This window comes from Teleopsis dalmanni, chromosome 2 (genome assembly GCF_002237135.1).
Source record: "Teleopsis dalmanni isolate 2A chromosome 2, ASM223713v2, whole genome shotgun sequence".
Lineage (NCBI taxonomy): Eukaryota > Metazoa > Arthropoda > Insecta > Diptera > Diopsidae > Teleopsis > Teleopsis dalmanni.
In genome coordinates this window covers 216,827,807-216,847,531 of record NC_051847.1, presented here as the reverse complement: position 1 = coordinate 216,847,531, position 19,725 = coordinate 216,827,807, and the positions used below count along the sequence as shown (strand labels likewise).

At 32.8% G+C, this 19,725-nt stretch overlaps 1 protein-coding gene across 1 annotated transcript in view; it reads right to left on the bottom strand.

Moving 5' to 3' along the window:
* Window positions 1-19,725, bottom strand: part of LOC119676739 (dynein beta chain, ciliary-like) — a 50,459-nt gene that overhangs the window by 4,472 nt on the left and 26,262 nt on the right. Inside the window, exons 17-30 of the mRNA XM_038087995.1 lie at window positions 18,216-19,655; window positions 17,859-18,125; window positions 17,349-17,711; window positions 16,614-17,296; window positions 16,030-16,552; window positions 15,517-15,968; window positions 14,666-15,418; window positions 13,780-14,368; window positions 13,432-13,680; window positions 10,299-10,775; window positions 8,997-9,361; window positions 743-881; window positions 473-639; window positions 59-162 (exon numbers count right to left, since the gene is read on the bottom strand). Coding sequence (XP_037943923.1) covers window positions 59-162; window positions 473-639; window positions 743-881; window positions 8,997-9,361; window positions 10,299-10,775; window positions 13,432-13,680; window positions 13,780-14,368; window positions 14,666-15,418; window positions 15,517-15,968; window positions 16,030-16,552; window positions 16,614-17,296; window positions 17,349-17,711; window positions 17,859-18,125; window positions 18,216-19,655 — 6,571 coding nt within the window. The remainder of the gene's footprint in view (window positions 1-58; window positions 163-472; window positions 640-742; window positions 882-8,996; window positions 9,362-10,298; window positions 10,776-13,431; window positions 13,681-13,779; window positions 14,369-14,665; window positions 15,419-15,516; window positions 15,969-16,029; window positions 16,553-16,613; window positions 17,297-17,348; window positions 17,712-17,858; window positions 18,126-18,215; window positions 19,656-19,725) is intronic.

Below are 19,725 nucleotides of genomic sequence, written 5' to 3'. Positions count from 1 at the left end.
ATGGACAAATTGCGTATTTATATTTTTTGTAAATTATTTGTATATATTTTGATAATACCTTTTTGCATAGCTTTTTCTAAGGTATCAAGAAAACCTTTCTGCGTAAGACGGGTTACCACCAGAGCATCGCCAAAACGATTCTTGATCCATTTCACACCCTGTCTGCAAGGAAAAAAAAGCAAAATAAAATCTTTGAATCATGAATAATAAGTTATTTTCACAACAAGTGAAACGACTAATGGGCTTAGTCTGTATTTTTTCTAATCAATATGGAACATGGTGCGAAACTTCCAAGAAATTTGATCAGAAAACGGATTAAACGGATTTCTGTTGGGAAAGAGTTATGATTGAAATGAAATATACTGAAAACAATAAAATAAATGTGAACTTAAAACTTAAATTAATTTCGATATCTAATTTTTAAAAACAGTAAAAATATCGATATTCCTCCAATTTGCACGATTTCACTCACAATTGTGGATCGATCATGAGCGGCCAACGTGTAGAATGTGCTAGTATTGTTGCGTTTTCAGTTGACATGCGATCCATTGGCAACCCTTCATTATTCCACGTTGCAATTTGTGCATCATCTGATAGTAATGTTAACGAGTCCACACCATCCGTGTAAGGAATCGCTGGCTGCATACCAAAATAGACGCAAAAATAAAAAATTAAAAGATAGTACAAATTTAATTTGCCAAATAATAAATCAAGGCTTTTTCTCTTTTTTCTTCTATTTTACCTGAATTTTACAGAAACTCGGCATCCACATTTTGTGTTGTAGCTCCTCGCGATAACGTCTTGTGAAGCAACCAACATACGACAAGAAGGAGGAAATTAACAGGATATCTCCTGGTATTGTACCAATTTTGGCTTGTAAACTTTATTGCATTTGGGAAGACAAAAGAAACAAAGGAATAAAGTTCAAAACAAATGCACAAATAAATTACAAAATTACGAGTTGAAAGTCAATGAGATAGATTCTTGTAGATATTTTAGTTAATTCGGTGTTGTCGAAAAGGATATTAACACAAGCCAATTCTATGCAGTATTGATGCTCCAATGCATTTCGTTCTGTTGAAAGTATTCAATTTATTTTATTGTTTTATTGAAAGGTGAATAGAAAAATAAAATAAAATTAAAATAAATTTCCACTCTCATATATTTTTTCAACTATTGCAGAAAATTAAAGAGAAAAAGCCGTGAAAGAAGATATATCATTAAAGCATTCACTTTAAATATATGAATCAAATTTCCATTTCCACTTTTTTCTTGTTAAAATAAACATTAGTTTCAAATAGCTGATGCCCAAATAAGAAGTTCCTCGTATCACTTCGTCCCTCTTAAAGATAGAATGAATAAGAATAACACTTTCAGAAATATTAAGCTTCACTAACACAATAACCTCAATTACTAAATTAAAAATACTTATTATATCCCTCTTCTTCGTCCTTCTTAAAGACAGAATGAATAAGACTAACGCTTTCAGAAATATTAAGCTTCACTAACAAAATAACCTCAATTGCTAAATTAAAAATACTTATTATAAGCAAATCATTTAGTCTTTTTTCCTCTGCTTTCATCACCTGATAGGTACTTGGATCTCGCCAGATGTGATTAAAATTTGCCTTTAATCCAGAGGTTTTGGTAACAATGGTAACTTTATAGCAATCGTTCAGATAACTCAGAATTGTTTGTCTGTAGTTGTCTGTAGAATGTTAAAGTTATTAGTACGGGCAATTCTTCAAGGAGTATATAAATCCTGATTTATATCAAGTTTCTACAATTCATTAATTTCTATATAGATGAGATTGAATGTAACTTAATTTCTAATATATTCCATAACCGGAAACAATACGATTCAGAACATATATACCATAAGTAGTTGGATCTAACCCCTTCCAAGTAAAACCATCCAATTTGCCTCTTTGACTGTTTCAATTAGATGAATTTAGTTTGCTAGACATTTTTCCTATTGTCCACTTCTATTTCTCTTGAATGAGATGTAAACCAATGGCTGTTTATGAAACAATCGATCATATTTTTTCGCAATTCGTTCCGAAGAGGTAGTTTTAGTCGATTGAATTCTCATGTTTGTGTAACAATATACTCTTAACAAAAAGCAGAAGTCTTTTACGGGTCAGTGTCTTTATTTACAAAGGTATTCTCTAGTAGGATAGGAATAAACGGGGTACTAGCTCCCGACGGAGCAGAGCACTGCGACCAAATTGCTCTTTTGTGCTGCGTATTCTCTAGTATTTATTAATGTAATTTATATCCATTTTCAATTAATAATTTTTTATATACTTCGTTTAAGTATAAGGCTTTGTATTCGCACATGGCATATTTGTGCGAATACATAATCGTTCATCCGTTTTTTAGTAGTTTTATCATTTTACCTGTTTTTTGAACCCAATGCTTTAAGCACACTTTAAGTAGTGTCTATCAGGTGGTATATGATATTAACATCAACATAACTCTCAAATATTTCAAGACAAAAATATTTTTGCTAATATACTGCTTTTCTTCCCTTTTTCTCCTTAAGAAGAGTAGTATCCCTAAATTGAAATAGGTTGTGAGCTAACAAAGCTTGAATTGTACTAAATATACTGAAGATATGTCGAATATTACATATTTAGTTATACGTTCTTGAGTTGAGTAGGATATTGAAATGTAGCGTAATGAAAAGTCGACAACTCTCACTTTCGATTGAGGTAGTCCTTATCTATCGCAGTATGTCCTAACCTTTTTTGTAGTTCGTTCACAGTTATAATTTTACTTGTTTAATGGTTAAGGGTAATATAATCGTCTAATTTCATATCAACTATGATGTGGAAGCAATCTTTTTTTCTGGAATGGGAATTTAGCCATCGGTATTTTATGCTGGTTAATATTTTTAACAAGGAATGATCCTTTTACAACTATTAGTTTACTTCATTAATGACTGGAATCTCTGGCTATCGCTTTTCCTTTTCCTTTAATTGGTATCAATATTTGTCTAATTGTTTATTATACTGTAAAAGTTTGCCTATTTGCTTTCATATAACTCATCTAACTGTAAGTTATATCATAAGTTATAAGCATTTAGTAGGATACGTATAGTCCTCATATGGAATATTAAAACACATTGATGTTACGATGTCAAGGCAAGAGTATTGAATGTGTTTGACATGCCAACATATTTCGATTAAAAACTAATTAAAAATGTAATTTAATTATAACATTTAAATTGTTTAGTCACAAAATGCAGCTGTTACCTTAAGTCAACTGCAAATTTTAATGAATTAATTTGTTTTGCTAATTAATCGTTCGATTTCATTCTGCCATAATTTGTTAATTCAATTTTCATGTGCATGCCTAAGTATCCTTAAGTGGCCTTGTATTCTGGCCTCGGTAATTGGCACTTAATAAACTTTAAGAAATTTACTAATTCAGCAATTAACTGCTTGCAACTGTAATTTTGTACTGAAATTCGAAACAAAATGTTTTTGATAAATTTTTAATTTTGATTGCGTGCAATTGCGCAATTTGCGGCAATGGAAAGTCAAGTTCTCAGGTAATGGATGTGGTACCAGGTCAAAGGCATTTATTAGTGCAAAGGCTAAAAAGGGAAAAAACTGGCGTAGGAGGTATAAACGTAACATGTTTGGGGTAAGTTCAAAAAACGTGCATTTCAGAAAAATTTAATATAGAGTTAATCCCCTTCTATAATAAAAGAAAGTAGTAAGACTAGTAGTGTATGGTAAGACTAGTAGTACTGTAGGAATAATTCTTTTAAATATTTTTTAATATTCAAGTAAAAGCTAGATTTTAAGTTAAATAAGTTACTTTTTAATAATAAAAGCCAGAACGGAGTTAGCATCTAAAACAACGAGGTTGTTGTGAATTATACTCAAAGAGTTTAATTTGCAGTAAAAAGCCTTCCCGACGTATACACTTGTGCAGAGTTTTCCCGCAGAAGTTTTTATTTACGCACTCTTACTCAAAGTAAGAGTTCTGTACTTGCAGTTGTAAGCAGTAGTGAATTTTAAGAAATAATATACCAGGGCGGTTTATATATTAAACCAAGTTATTAATAAAATATAAATATTTTAAATTATATATCTTATATATTTATCTTATACTTCAATATAAGACTTCACTTATAACGCTTACTTATTTCTTTTTCAATTTTGTCAAAACATTCTAGTGCATCATCAATTCTTCATATCCTGACTTTTCTCTATCATGCCGACCAATCGTGCTCTTAGTTTGGAGTTTGGAAAGATTCTTCACACATTCCCGAGTGACTTCCAGTGCTAGCATTTTCTGTATCATATTACATTCAGTCTCTCTATATGAATTTATTTATTTGTTATTAAGCGTGGATGTGACGCTCCGCCCATCGGGTCTTTCATTCAATTAAAAATAGTATAGAACCTATTTTACAGATCAAAGTAGGAAGAGCCTTCCGTAAGGATATACATTCCCAGGAGTGTTGTTATTATTATTATTAAAGTTTTGACGAATAATCGTCCTATTGCACCAATTTCGCTATTGATTACACAAAACCCTTTATAGCTTCGTGAACAAAGGCCAGAACTAAATCTAGAGAAGAGCTCTTAGTCTGTTCTGGTGACAGAAATTCCATATGAAACAAGTTTCTTCTGTGCATTATTAAAGATGGACAGTCAGAAAGAATATGCATAGTAGTTTTCTCGTCTTAGAGGCATAATCTGTATTACACATCATAATGACCTGTAATGAAACCCGTTATAAACCTTAAATCACATTTTGAGAATTTATTATATATAACAAAGAAAAATTTGCGTGATTGTGATAGATTAGAAGCACGCGGGCCACATGATACCCGTGAGCCTTACCTTGGACAGCTCTGGTATAGTGATATAGAACATCGTATTGAGTTTGTTAACATGTGTCGTACAATTTCTATTGTTTATATATATATATATAATATATAATACATATATATAATATATAATACATAATATATAATATATAATATGTAATATATATATATATATATATATATTACATACATATATGGTAAGAATGTTTTCGTAGGAGTATGGTTTTATCAATGCTTTGCTTTGTCTAAGTCTTTCCAGAATTCCAGCAGCATACGATTTTCCCTCTCCTTGATAATTTGTTTTGTACTAACCCAGTTTAACCCACAAAAGGATTGAGGGCAGTTCTGGCTAGCTCATTAGCGTGGTCATTTCTCAAAATTCCCCTGTGACCCGGAACCCAGCAAAGGCTTACCTTATCCCGAACTACAAGTAAATGTAGAAGCTCGACTTCAAAGTTCAAGAAGACACAACTTTAAAAGCAGCCTGGTTGTCAGAATAAATAACAATTCTCGAGCCAAACAGTTTTTTTTTTTAAGATATTGAAAGACTCTCGGCCATGTGCCTTTTGCCTCCGAAATTCTGGTGTTGGGTTCATATACACCAGCACCAGTGCTTCCATCCAGGAGTATTAACATACCTGTGTTGCTGACTCTTCATTCTCTTCGCAGAATCTACAATTTGCTGGATAAATGTATAACTGTACCAAGTTTGTAAAGACCTTTTGTTTCGTCAGACTAAGCTATTATAATTTTCAAAGTACGTTTTAGTTATATGCTAAATCCCGGGTTTTATACATCTTCTATACTTTAATTATAATTTCCCCATTAAGTATCACTTGAGAAATACTTGCAGAAATACTTAAAGTTTTTTATTAATTCAAATTTAAAATAAAATAAAAATTCGCCGTTTTCAGTAGAAAAGTCATGCAAATCGTCTCATATCACAACACTTATTAAGCTTATAAGCATTCAGTTTTGCTCCTGTTGCATTTGCCACCGCTTAAGACACCTTTCCGCACTTGTCATCTTTCGCACGTAAATTGTTTTCTCTTTTTTTCCGGTTTTAGCTCGTTAACTGCATAAGAAAGCCACGGCAGGCGCTTTTGTAAGTGACATTTAACAGCGAAATGACAACAGCACACGAAGGCTTACACACGATTTTCAAATTGTGCATGCATAAAAAGAAAAACCAAGCACAACAACAAATTATAATACAACAACAATAATAATAATAATAACAACAACAACAAAGGCACGTAAGCAACTATACACGCTGAAAGCAAAATATGTACTTTTGATGCATGAGCACACATACACAACCACACGTAAACAAAAACAAACGTTAGCTGCGCTAACAGTTCTTTGTGAAGCATAAGCACACCAACACATTTAAACTTTCCTTTTGACTTGAATTCCTCATGCAGTTTTAAACTACAATTTAGCAGAAGTTTTTGTCGCTTCTGTAATTTTCTCTGTTGAAATCAAAGGCAAAATTTTTTATTGGTAAAAATCCCAGTAAAAATCCCATGATCCTTTTGTTTTGAGAAGTAAGTTTGTAGGGATTTTCTTTGTTGATGTGTGGGTGTGAGTTTGTGCGTGTGTGCTATTTAATTCAAGATGTTCCAAAAGCTTTAAGCATTTGCTTAAATAATTATCGAAATGCGTTTTAATAATTCTGATTTTAATTATTTTTTATAAAAGCGTTTGATTTTGTAAGGATCTTAGAATAATTAAATATTTTAGAGGATATCAAAGGATAAACATTGGAAAGGATAAAATGTTTTTTTAATTTACTTTATACTGTGTTTGTACCCTATTGTCATAGAATATCTGAAGCAGCAAATACTTGATGTATATTAATATCAAAGCCGTTTGCACAAGATCAAATTGCTTGATTCCTTTCATAAGATTTTCACGCACTTTTTAATAATAGTTCTTTTTAATAATAGAGTTCTTTTAAAAAAAATCTAGTAATTTCATTGAGATTTTTCGCAGCAAATACTTGATGTTTATTCATATCAAAGCTGTTAGGAGAATATCATGTGGATTGATTTCTTCTATAAGATTTGCACCTACTTTTTCATAGTAGATGGAGAGATTCCACGATATGTAGGCATCTGCATGCATATTGACCGAGATCTTTTGAAAGAAAATCTAGCAAACTAGCATTGAGATTTTCCGTAAAGATTCAGTCTTCTTGTAGGCCATAATTAAGAATTACTTATATATATTTCTCATTAATATGAAATTAATTTGAATTACAACCGCTCACAATGAAATTGTGACATATTTATATGGATGTAAGGAAAGTTTAACTATCTGACTTAGTTAAAAGTCACTAAAAACGTTAGGGTAGGTAATATGGCTGTCGATTATCGTTACCATACATAACCTATTTACCAGCACATTATGTCAGGAGTATCGTTTTTAATAGAAATTTCAACCATCTGTTTGATTTTGCTAACAAATAAAATTTTATAACAAATTTGATAGTTTTTCCATAGCGGTGCTCTATTTATGTTTTTTATATATATTTATGGTATAAATGATATACAGCATATATCAAATAAACAGAAAATTAGTATCATATTGATAAAATTGAATTTATTGGGCAAATTATAGAGTTATTTATATAGTTGGGCAAACTATTGGTTAAGAATTTTTTAGTCATTATGTTTTCTCTCAACAAAATAAAAGATAGCAATTAAAGTAACTTGAATCTTCAAAAAGTAGAGTCAAATATATTATTGTATGAACCTACGGGTTACAAATATGGGTAACATCAAGAAATTCTAATATAAACATTATTCTACGGCAATAGTCTAAAATCCTTAGGCAAATAATAAACGCAGAATGGTATGTAAGTAACTTAATCATATACAATGACCTTCAAATCCTAACAACCAACGAAGAAATCAAAACTAGAAGTAGAAAATATCATTCAACAATTACTGCACATGCAAATTTCTATATTGGCTAACTACCTATAGTTGAGCTCTCAAGACATCGCAGACTTAAAAGAACAAGTCCAGTGGACTTAAATTGATTTTAGTTAAATTCATTTTAATATTAATATTTATAAATTGTATAGTTTTTATTTATATCTATTAAACAACTAATATGACTCTCTGTTGCTGAACAGATCGTCGACAAACTTTCCCTAAACTTAATTGAATTTTAAAATATATTTAATGTCTTCAATACTTTAGACAGATGTATACTTGCTATAGAAAATAATTAAAAAAAAAGAAAATTAATATATTTATAGGTATTATTGTGACCCTAATTTATCTAACTGAGAAATTGCAAACAATTGAACTAGATCATATATGTAAGTAGCATCATATAATCGTCAATATCTAAACATTTCTTATAAAATTGTAAATATATCGGGTCGATAAAAGAATAATCAAAAATATCATATCGCAATAATGCATCTATGGAGAAAATAAAAAATGCAGTGTAAATTATTATGAAGTTCAGTTATATTACAAAATTTAAATCTAATCTAAATGTATATTTAGAAAGTTTATTTATTACCAAACAATTTGCAAATAACTTCCACATTAAGTAAAAGTTTAATCCCAAAAGTTTTTATGAGAAATTAATTGAAATTTATAAATATTAGAATTAAATAGAAAATAATGTTTGCAGACAATAAAAAGTTTTATATTTGACCTTTCGTTGCTACCCTCAGTGGAACCTTGACATTAAGGAATATGTAAGCAATGCTTCAAGGACTTGTAACAGAAATTCGAAAAAAGGACGTGATTCATCAAAACTGAAGAAAAATGCAGAAAACAATTGAAACAATTTTTTCATACTTTGCGATTTATGGCAATGACAGAACATTTCTATCAAAAACGATGAGAAAAAATTCTCTATGAAAGTAATATATAAATAATCTACAATTTTACTTTCATTTTATAGACATTGAACTTTGGCACTTGTGGTGTAAAGGTCACTGTACTGTAACACTTGGCTGGTAACCATAAATTATTATTAAATTATGAAGGTTACGATGCTAAATATGTATCATAACCATTCCTTAGGCAGAGACCACTGTTAAAGTATAATATATATCATTACAAGAATATAGACATATCTTAAATATAAACATAGACATATTCAATAAAATTGATGGTACCTTTGAACTGATTCCTTCCATCTGATGTTCTCATTAGCCAAGCCATTAATCAAGCGATGAGCTAAATCAATGGTAAACGCTGTTTTATCAGCTTCTCGTTGGCATTTTTGTTTAGCTGTAACCGCCTCCTCGAATTCTGCTTGGATTTCGGATAATTTAGCTTCAAATTCGTTTATTTTATCCTTTAAAAATTTTAAGCGTTCACGTGCTTCTAATAATTCTTCCTGTGAGTCCTGTAATGCTTTTTGTTTAGGGCCTACTATTAGGAAAACTTGGTGATACCGATGTATATTGATAACCCAAGCACAGAGACCAGCAGCTGCCACAGATTTTTGCACAATATTATCCGGGTTAAATTCAGGATCCTTAAGAGGAAAGATACATTTCAAAAAAAATTTGATTAATATAAACAAATAAATAAAGAAAGAGTTCGAAGAAACACATTAATCGAGTTTCACATAAGTCAAGACAAGGCTATGTTTGCTATATCAGTGATTTTGAAACGCTTTCATGTTATGCTCACCTAAGACCTAAGTGGCTCTCGGACTTATCTAATATTAATACTACCATATTTTTATTAATGATATTCCCAAGGTCATATAATTTGGTAATCTGTTCCCATCTTTAAGTACATCAAATAGATTTTTATCAAAGAAATATGGATATTCTTTTGTAATTTCGGTTTGACACTTGAAAACTAAAATCGTCAGAATATTGGCCACTTTTCTCGAAAGAAGAGTTGGGTTTTATTGAGAACTTAATATGCGTGAAACGTCATATAAGGTAATATAGGAACTATATTTTGAGTGCAAATAATACTCCTTAACATCCGACATCTCTATGTCAGAAAAATACATATTAGAAAGAGTTAAAAAATTATTTTCTAATACCCAAGTAACTCTATGCTCTCGATATATGAAAACAAAAGTTGTTCTCTTTAAGTGAGGTCATTTGGAAACAAGAAACCAGTAACTGGTTTATGGCAGTTTCACAGTAGATTAACTAGTATGTGATACCACAGTCATGTATTTGTCGATTATTCTCTATGTTTACAAAATGACAATATCTATAAATATATTTTATTCTTTTCGATCTGTAAAGATGATGAATTAGATATTTTTCTGTAACCGGTTATTGTCTAATAGGCAGACGGTGACTTAATCTTCTTCTAACCATCATGCTTCAATAATCTTTACAGATGTGGATTATCAGCAAGGAGCTGGGCAAATTCTTATTCGTGGAAAAACTTTCATAAACTAAGACGGTCTACGTCTAATGATTCGATGATTTCATATTTCATACCTTTAAATACTCCTGTAGCTCTTCAATAATATTAGGATGAATATTGTCCTTGTTGTAATTGACCAAGTCATTTAAAAACTGATCCACACGTACCATCGTCAGTTTAGCTGCCTTCCAGCTACGATCGCGTGGTATTTTCCCATTCACCGCCAACAAGACCATAACTGCAGCACAAACATTAACAACCGCTTTGGGTGGTGAGCCAAATGACTTCAATTCCGTCAAATTATTTTTGTTGAGTGTGTTCAGTGCGGCTTGAGCTGCTACAAGGGCAGGCTCTGCTTTACGTAAGTCCTCTTCACACATTTTGGTCTTGATGGATACATCTTCCTCAATAATACGTACGCGTGCTTCTTCCTCTGAAGCTATAAACTTCTCGCGTTTCACCTTCTCACTTTCCGCACTCACAATGACTATGAGCTTATCAGCTGCTGCATTTTTAGCGTTTAATTGTACTTCCTGTATGGCAAGTTGATCCTATGGAAAGCCAAATAAAAAAACAAATAATTAATAGTTCTTGAGATAATGATAATGATTTGATATTTGTGGAACATTACGGTTTTGTTCGCTGCTTTCTACTTGTGCCCCCCAATTAGTTGAGTCAGGAACCGATTTTTTTTATTTTTAAACATTGTGAGAACAAAAAATATTGGAAAAGTTCTACTACACCTGCTGCATAAAAGTTAAAATTTTTAAATATTTTATTATTTTTTGCGTTGTAACAAAAAGTTTTTGCAAATCAAGGCACGATTTTTCAATATTTGCTTCAAATTGAAAGGAAAAACTTTCTTTCTTTCTCTCGAAAATTACTAAAAATATTTCATTTCTATTTGCTTAACGTAGGATTCTTTCCTCAGAGTTACAGTGAAGTTGAATAAGTATTTTTTTACTACTATTATTTTTTAATTAGCATTTTTAATTTAATTTAAAATCAAACAAAAGTGAATCAACTTTTCGAGTGTAGTTTATATTTGGAAGTCATTGAAGTGTTAAAGAAAAATAAATTTGGTAATTAAAGAAACGTTTTGCTTTGTTAATAGGTAGTGCAATGTTATAGACGGAAAACACTATAGAAAAAGTGAATATTTTAAGGAAAAGGAGAATGATTTTTTTACTTCATTAATTGTATCGAAGACATCAACTAAGAGCCGAACTGAGAAAAAGTTATAATGATAAGTTCCAAAATATTTTGGACTCAAACATGAAACATTTCCTTTACGTCGAAAATTTATTTAGAATCTCATAAATTATGTTTCCAAGTGCAAGCAACCCTGTAATTTATCAATCGTTTTACTGTAACATTTATTTCTTAAAATTTATTTAGTTAAAAAAATACATCAGATCATATTGAGCCAACAGTCAGTGTGTACTCGCGTAATAAATTCAAGTCGTACCATTGTATGGTAGGAATAGGAATAAATGGAGTACTACCTCCCAACGGAGCAGAGCACAGCGACCATGATTGATCTTTTGTGCTGTAACAGACCCTAACCGAACAGAAGATATTCCACCTTCCGAATGAAAGCCAGAATGTCGGCAGTTAAGGATCTCCTAATATCAGAAGGAGAGAGTAGTTTTCGACGCAGTGATCCCCTCCTGGCTCAGATCAAAGCTGGGCAGTCCCAGAGAATGTGATTGGAAGTCTCGTTTCCTTCTAAGCAGAGTCAACAAACAGTGTAAAGTAATGTTGATGATATTACATCGAATTTAAGAATTTTAACTGGTTGAATCTCAGATCAAAGTTGGACAGTCACAGAGAATGTGATTGGAAGTCTCGTTTCCTTCTAAGCAGAGTCGACAAACAGTGTAAAGTAATGTTGATGATATTACATCGAATTTAAGAATTTTAACTGGTTGAATCTCAGATCAAATCTCTGTGGACAGTCACAGAGAATGTGACTGGAAGTTTCATTTGCTTCTAAGCAGAGTCGACACACAGTGTAAAGTAATGTTAATGAGATTAAATTGAATTTAAGGATTTTAACTGGTTGAATCCTATGGCATTTGCATACACCTTCATATATACACGTCTATTAATATACAGTAACTCTACTTTTTTGAAGAGTTTTCCAACAGTAATTAATTGCAACAACAAAGTTTTTCTTTAATTATTTTTACTTAATTGAATTTTGGACCAACCATACAGCTCTTCCGAGTATTACTAACTACTAATCATCTAATTGGTTTTGGAATTATTTCTTATATTAATTTATTTATTCCTATTTGCTACAAGCAGCAAGGGTTGGATTCGTAGCTTGCCAAATTTGAAGTTCAGAGCCAGTGTTCGTTAGCTAACTGACCTAAAGCCATACTTGACTTGTATGTTCGAACTTTGATTTTGTTAATTTGCTATGAAAGTTCATTGATAAATTTACTTACTGTGAAATCATAAATCAGCTGCAGAATAATTGAATTAATTAATTATAGTTTTTTTTTCTAAAAATTAAATTTTAATATTATTCTTCTCGAGAGGCATTATTCACTGCAAACTGAATATTATTCTTTCTTGTGAATAGAACCTATTGAAGAAGCGTTATACGAAGAAAGTCACGCTAATTTTACTCTATGATTCGTACAAGCGAGACTGGGGATTGACTTGCAAAATTCTATTTTTTTATTAAGTACGTGCGTATTTTCTTAAGTTACACTAAGCGGTAATTAAAATTGACGATTCATAGGTTGAGGTTCATTGGTCTATGCAACGCTTACTCCATACCAGTACTTTTCATCTCGAAACACTTCAACCGATATAATTAGTAATAGCAAACATTTTTTCTGCTACTGATTATCACTTTTAATTAAATAAAAATCGCTATAAATCTTCTCTTCTTCACTCTTATCTCACCACAAAATGTCTGAAAGTTGAAGTGTAAAAAAGTGAACATATCTCGAAAGCAACCAACAATGTTGCACCGTTTCACTGGTTCACTGTTTCACGTATCTGAAATGTATTTGCTTTCGTGGCTATTGTACAAAAAACAATTCAATTACACGAACTAATTGAATGTGGCAGTAGTAGCAGATTTTTGCGCATTCTCGTATTTTATGTACATCCGATATGCGAGTCTGATTGCCTCCATTTGCAGGCAGTGCAGGTAGGAGGGGTTGGAGGAAAAAGTGTACTTTTACTCACCTTTAACATATCTACCTGACGTGCACATTCGGCCAATTTAGCCATACCGCTTTGTAAGCGCTCGATGCGGCGCGTATATTCTCCATTTTTATCTACCAAAAGTTTGCGATAGAGGAAAATGTATTCGAGAAATGTTTTTGGGGTCGTGTAATTGTAACGTTTTTCATTTTGTAGATAAATTTTCGATATTTCATTTACTGTGCCATGTACGTAAGCCATAAAATATCCAATGGGTTGAATGAGTTCAGTCTGTTACACAGGATGGAATTGAAACAAAGGAAAAAAGTCGGAGACAAATGTAAAGTTTACATGTACATTTTCAGGTTTATTGTGAACTTTTCAACTTACCGATAAAATATTATCGATTTCATTGAGAAACTTTTGTGACACCGATTCTAGGGCTGATTTCGGCCACTCATGAAACCAATCAATCGAAGTGCGACTTATAATCGCTGGAAATTTACGTGCTCTTATGCGTAACGTTTGTCCAACAGGCGAGAAGCACAAAACGATTTTCAATAAACGTCGCACTTTATCCACAAAGAAACGCCAACAGTTATCCTTTGTATCAAGTGCGCCACTTTGTTTTACCTCATTACGTATACCATTGATAATGGATTCAAATTGGTCTTCCGAAAACAGTTCAGGTATTTCACCAGATGCTAATAAGTCATTAATTAACGTTAGTATGGATTCATCGGGTATTTGTGCATCTGACATGAGAAATACAGAAGCAACACTTTTAAGTCCAATTTTCATGTACAATGCAGCAATTTCGTCCTTCATGTCCTGTAGACAAAAACCACGCTTGATTTGTATTTGCGTTACACTTAAGGAAGATATAAAAGAAGCTAATCGTGCTAATGTTTGTTTTCCAGAGCCACCAACACCAATGAGTAAGGCATTGCCGCGTGGGCTTTCTAGGATGCGATTAATGCTGTTGTACAAGAGTATACGTATATATGTTTAGTTAAATCTTTATTTAAATAATTTATTTATTTGATTCATTACAATAATTTTTATTTATATGAAACAAAAAATCAAAAATATAATATGAAATAATCTATAATAAAGTATATATGTTATAAAAAAGTATAATAAGAATATGATATAATAAAGAGGTTGTGTATATCTACCCATACTTAAAGTCTACTGGCACTACAATTTATAAATACCAATTATCAATCTATCAATCAATACCAATTACAGAATAAACAGTTACATAATATCTTACCGACACACATGTATCATTGCATCCTCAAACATGACCAAATTCATATAGCCCACCACATCATTGTAGCTGGCTTGTGCTTCAATTAGTAGCTGATATAAACTATCCCAACTCTTGATTGAAGAATATTTCTGATCCACTAAAGACTGTGCAAAATGACTATAAATCAGTGGTTCGGCAAAAACAAAGTCTTCATCGAAATCTTCGAAATCTTTTTTGAATATATCACGTATGCAGGACTTGAAGTACTTAATATCATAGGGATCTACTAAACGATCATGATAAACTCGAAATGCTTCGTGTACATATAAACGTATTAGTTCGGAAGGCTTTGTACAAATGGCACCATTAGTTACAGAAGTGACCGTACCAATCTGTGCAGGAGCTCCCATGCTATTCATTAATCCTTGATAGATATTTGTCAATTCACGTAGATTAAACATGTAGTGAAATTTTATAGCAGTGGGTAGGAATGCATATTCGACACGACGATGCAAGGCAATTCCTACTTGAACCAATAAATTAGCAATGGATTTAATTTCTTTAGTAAAACCATTAAGTGGGTTTTCCAAGTGACTATTAAGTATGTTGCTATATATGATTTGTAAGGTTGATTCATCTGGTGTTGCTACAGAGAAAACACAAAAGTGGCGCTGTAAACGAGGATCTATGGTAAAGGAACCAGCTGTAGGATTCATGCTAGCGACAAACTGACAATGGCGTATATCTTTCAACTGCAATTTCTGACGATCGTACCTAATGTTAGTGTTAAAAAAATATTATTTTTAGACTAGAAAATCAGCTGCATAAATTTACATTTATGTCTATGATTTTTGTATTAAATAATCACTTACCACTGACTATAATCCATAAATTGTCTTATGATTGTATGTGGCTGTACTGTTCCGTAAGCATCAACTTCTGGCATATTTAAATCATTAATTTGATAAATTAAACGACGATTTGGACCAGCTGGCGCGTAAGTGCGTCCCGATTTCTTTTCAAGTGGACGATCAAGTACTTTCTGAAAAATTTCGGAAGTTGTATAAAAATTAAAGTAAGTAGTTTGTACTGTTAAGAGGCGTGTCGAGGCGGAAATGCTTCGTTGCGTATTTGCAGATGTTGTGGGTGTTAAAGCAATTTCCAGCATTTCTTGTTTTGCGGCATATTTGTTGAAGACTTCCCTTAGTATAACTCCCTTGCCACTACCAGAGTTACCTACTAACATGCAAGCTTGCTTCCTATCAATTAACAACTTCAAAAAGTAGTTAAGCCGAACGGTTTCAGCAGTAGGTATAAGCATATTCTGTAAAAAGTATTATAATATATAAGAAAAGTTAAATTAAGCTAAGTAATCTGCAACTAACCTGCAGTGGTTGCAAAGTATCTGTAAGATCGCCTGTACTCTCCATTGCTAACTCCTTCCAATGTTGAAATTTATTTGTACTTATATCTAGACTGTAATCAAAAATGTTGCCTTGTGTTGGCAATTTTACTTCCTTAAATTCTAATGTCCACCATTTGTGAAATTCCTGATGCCAATCAATTATCTGATCTTGATATAAAGCAGAACCAAAGCCCCACATAGTAGCATATATAAATAACAATTCCAGGCCTAATTCTAATGAGTCTGTAGCTTTACTGCTGTGCTGCAAATTATTTTTGGTTGGCATAGTATTTGCATTACTCAAGCAAATATCTTGATGAACTTCCAACAGAGATTCCAGTAAACTACAAGTCATTTGTATCATTGCCATATCTGTTATGGGAGTGGTACGACGAAAGTCTCCTTGATGCTGTATTAGACTGGGAAAATATTTTTCAAAAAATGTAGTAAGCAAGCTACGTTCAACCATATCGGCACGAGTTTCCAACCAAGATAGTACAAAACTGTACGAAAAGTATTAAAATTACAATAAATAGTGAAAACAAAAGTCTAACATAAACTTACGGTGACCAGCCCAGATCTTGTGGATTGATATACAAAATGCCAGCCCGTGAGACAGTTGCGGGTGTTGCCGCTTTTAAATGACCAACTTCGAAAAGTAGACGCATATCACGTTTCAGGGAAATTCGTTCATTACTAGCTAGTGTTAAAATTTTGTTATCATCCATTAGCGTATTCAAGCTCTCAATCCACATGGGATCAATATCACCGTCTAGCACAATCCACTTAGGATTGCCTGGAGGCATATTTGCTTGATCTCTCATGATTGATGAGAATAAACCATCTTTCCATTCGCGTGTTGTTGGATTTACTATACCGAAGAGATCATCATTTGATAAAGCTTTTGGATTTAGAACATTGTAAGCTGGTTTCAGCTTTTGTATGCGATACGTCTCTACTAGCGTTTGCCAAATTTTTGTTTTACCAGTACCCGCATTACCGACAATAAATACGGAGTGACGTACATCCAGAAGTTCTTGAAGCTGTACAATTTTCATGAGAAAACCTTCTTCGGGTTGAAGTTTTATTTCATTTACGGCACGACGTATGGTCTTCTCGAACTCAAATACTCGTTTGCGTGGCACATCGAGTGCTGGAAAGAGATCACCTATGAGTCCCATAAAAATGGGTACATCATCTGTTACTATTTTGGGTATGTTAAAGTCACGTAAAGCACGCATAAGTACCTGAAATAATTGACTATGAATTTCTTTAAAGAAAGTTATTTTTATTATATACTTGATCTTCGGGACGACTATGATCATCTCTTTTCAGTGTGCCTGCCACTACTAATACAGACTTAATAGCTCTTAGCCCCCAATCATAATGATCTTGTTTTGATAGTAGCTCTTTGCAGAGCGTATAGAGTGTTATGAATTTTCGTGCTAGAAGACGTGCTTCTTGAAATCCTTCTGCCATTAACATTATCTCACAAATTAGAGCAAAATCGGGCACTATCATTGCGCATGGACGAAATAGTGTTTTTAAATTTTCTGGTAGTTCTGTGCGACCTGCATAACCAGGATTCATGGTAATAAATATACCAACAGACGGTACAAGTGGTATGTTTTCACCCATAAATTCAAAACTTTCTTTTTGCATCTGCATTATAAGGAAAAATAGTTCACAGTAGATTCAAAATGTTGAATATTAAAATAAAAAAGAGACTATAATTAAATATAATTAAATTGAGTACAAATTAAGCTTAATTTGTATTGAAAAGAAATTTTGTATATTTTGAGAATTTACCTTAATTGCTTCTTGTATAGTTTTGACTTGCACTGCTACTACGGACAATACTTCCACAGATATACGATTGAATTCATCAAAACATCCCCAAGCTCCTGTTTGTGCTAACCCTTTGTAAATATTACCACATGACTTGTAATCCATTTGTTCAGAGCAGTTAAAAACATATACCATAACCCCTAAGGCGCGTCCGAGGTCTTTTGTTGTTTCCGTCTTTCCAGTTCCAGCAGGACCAGCGGGTGCGCCACCCATAACCAGATGTAGAGACTACAGATAATATGAATAAATCCAACTTCATCATATTCTATACATCATATTTTATGTACACAAAGCCTTTCTATAATTTTGATTGCTTACCTGAGTCAGAGTAATGTAGCATCGATCTGTAAGCGGCGTGATTACCAAACGTGAAGTGTTCCCCAGATATTCATAGGCATACCGAAATTCAGCGTCGCATATATTGGCGAAACAGTCTTCAGCTCCAGATATTTCTGTTCCTAGTACATTTTGTGCAACGTCCCAACGGTGCCTTAACTGACATTGCCACTGAAAGCACAATGAATTTTCTACTTTAGCATGTATTATTTTTCCAACAACATCCCGTGAGTGTACATCTATTGTGCAGATGGTCATAATTTTTTGACGGTCGCCTGGTGTCAAATCGCCCAATAAGAGATTGATTAAGGCATTCAATTGCATTATTTGACGTTTGTGTAGGTCCTTCATGGCAGCTTCGTAGCCTTCTTCCAACCACGCGAAAGCGCGATTGACATCTGTTGTCCAACAAATTTGACTACAACATAGTGCCACCTGTGCTGGCCAATCGTAAAGCCATTGTTCACGTGGTTTCTCCATAAAAGCGTGTAAGCCACGCCGGAATAATTCATGCAAAGTGCAACGCATTTGTTGGATGACTTCATTTAACCATAATTCCACACGTCCTGTACATATAATGTAGGCCTGTCCTGTATTATCACTCGAAGTAATGAAGTGGACAAATTCATCGTTTTCTTTGGAATGAATGCCAATAGCATGTGACGTATTTTCTTCATATTCTAAACGTAAGATAGAATCAAATAGTTTGATAAAATGTCGATCTATAATTTGTGGTTTATTTCCATTAGACAAGATATCCAGTAGATCAGCTGAAGAAATAAAATAGAAGCGTGGAAAAGCCAAACGTTTCGTCTCCAGGTAATCGTTTAATGCCTTTTCACATATTGCCAAACGTTGCTGCAGTTGTTTTAAGGTATCTAGTACATGTTTATGTTCTAGTACCACACGCATAACTACACCTACTTCCACCAACTCAGCTAAGAGTTGAGTGAATTCGTTATCAATAGCCTCGAAGCGTGCTGCATCCATAGGCAATTGTGAACGTATATCGGCTGAACCAATGAAAATACTTTCCAAATAGAGCCACTTACGTTGCACTTCAAACCAATTGCTTATGAGACTGTCAACGCCACTCAAAATCGTTTGCCAGTGCATCAATTTATCGAGCAAGTATTCAATATGTTTTGAAGTGGCAATATTCTGTAATTGCATTTGATTATCATCCAAAGTTTCGATTAGCTCCTCCGATACTTTGAGCAATTGTATTTGCTGACGCTGTTGATGCGGTTCGGTTTCGAATTCCAAATGTGTCCAAGTATTTTTGATTTCATCAAGTATTTTATTGACTGTCATTTCTTTGATGGCGCGATCTACGGTATTTTTGATATCTTCTTCATGTTGATGTATTTTCAGTTCAAAAAGTACTTTAAGTGTAGTATCAGCATTTGTTTTGAACGAAAGCTGTGAAAGTGAAGAGGGCAGAGAACATAAAACTTAAAAGTTAAACATTTATTATTTAATTAAAATAAAA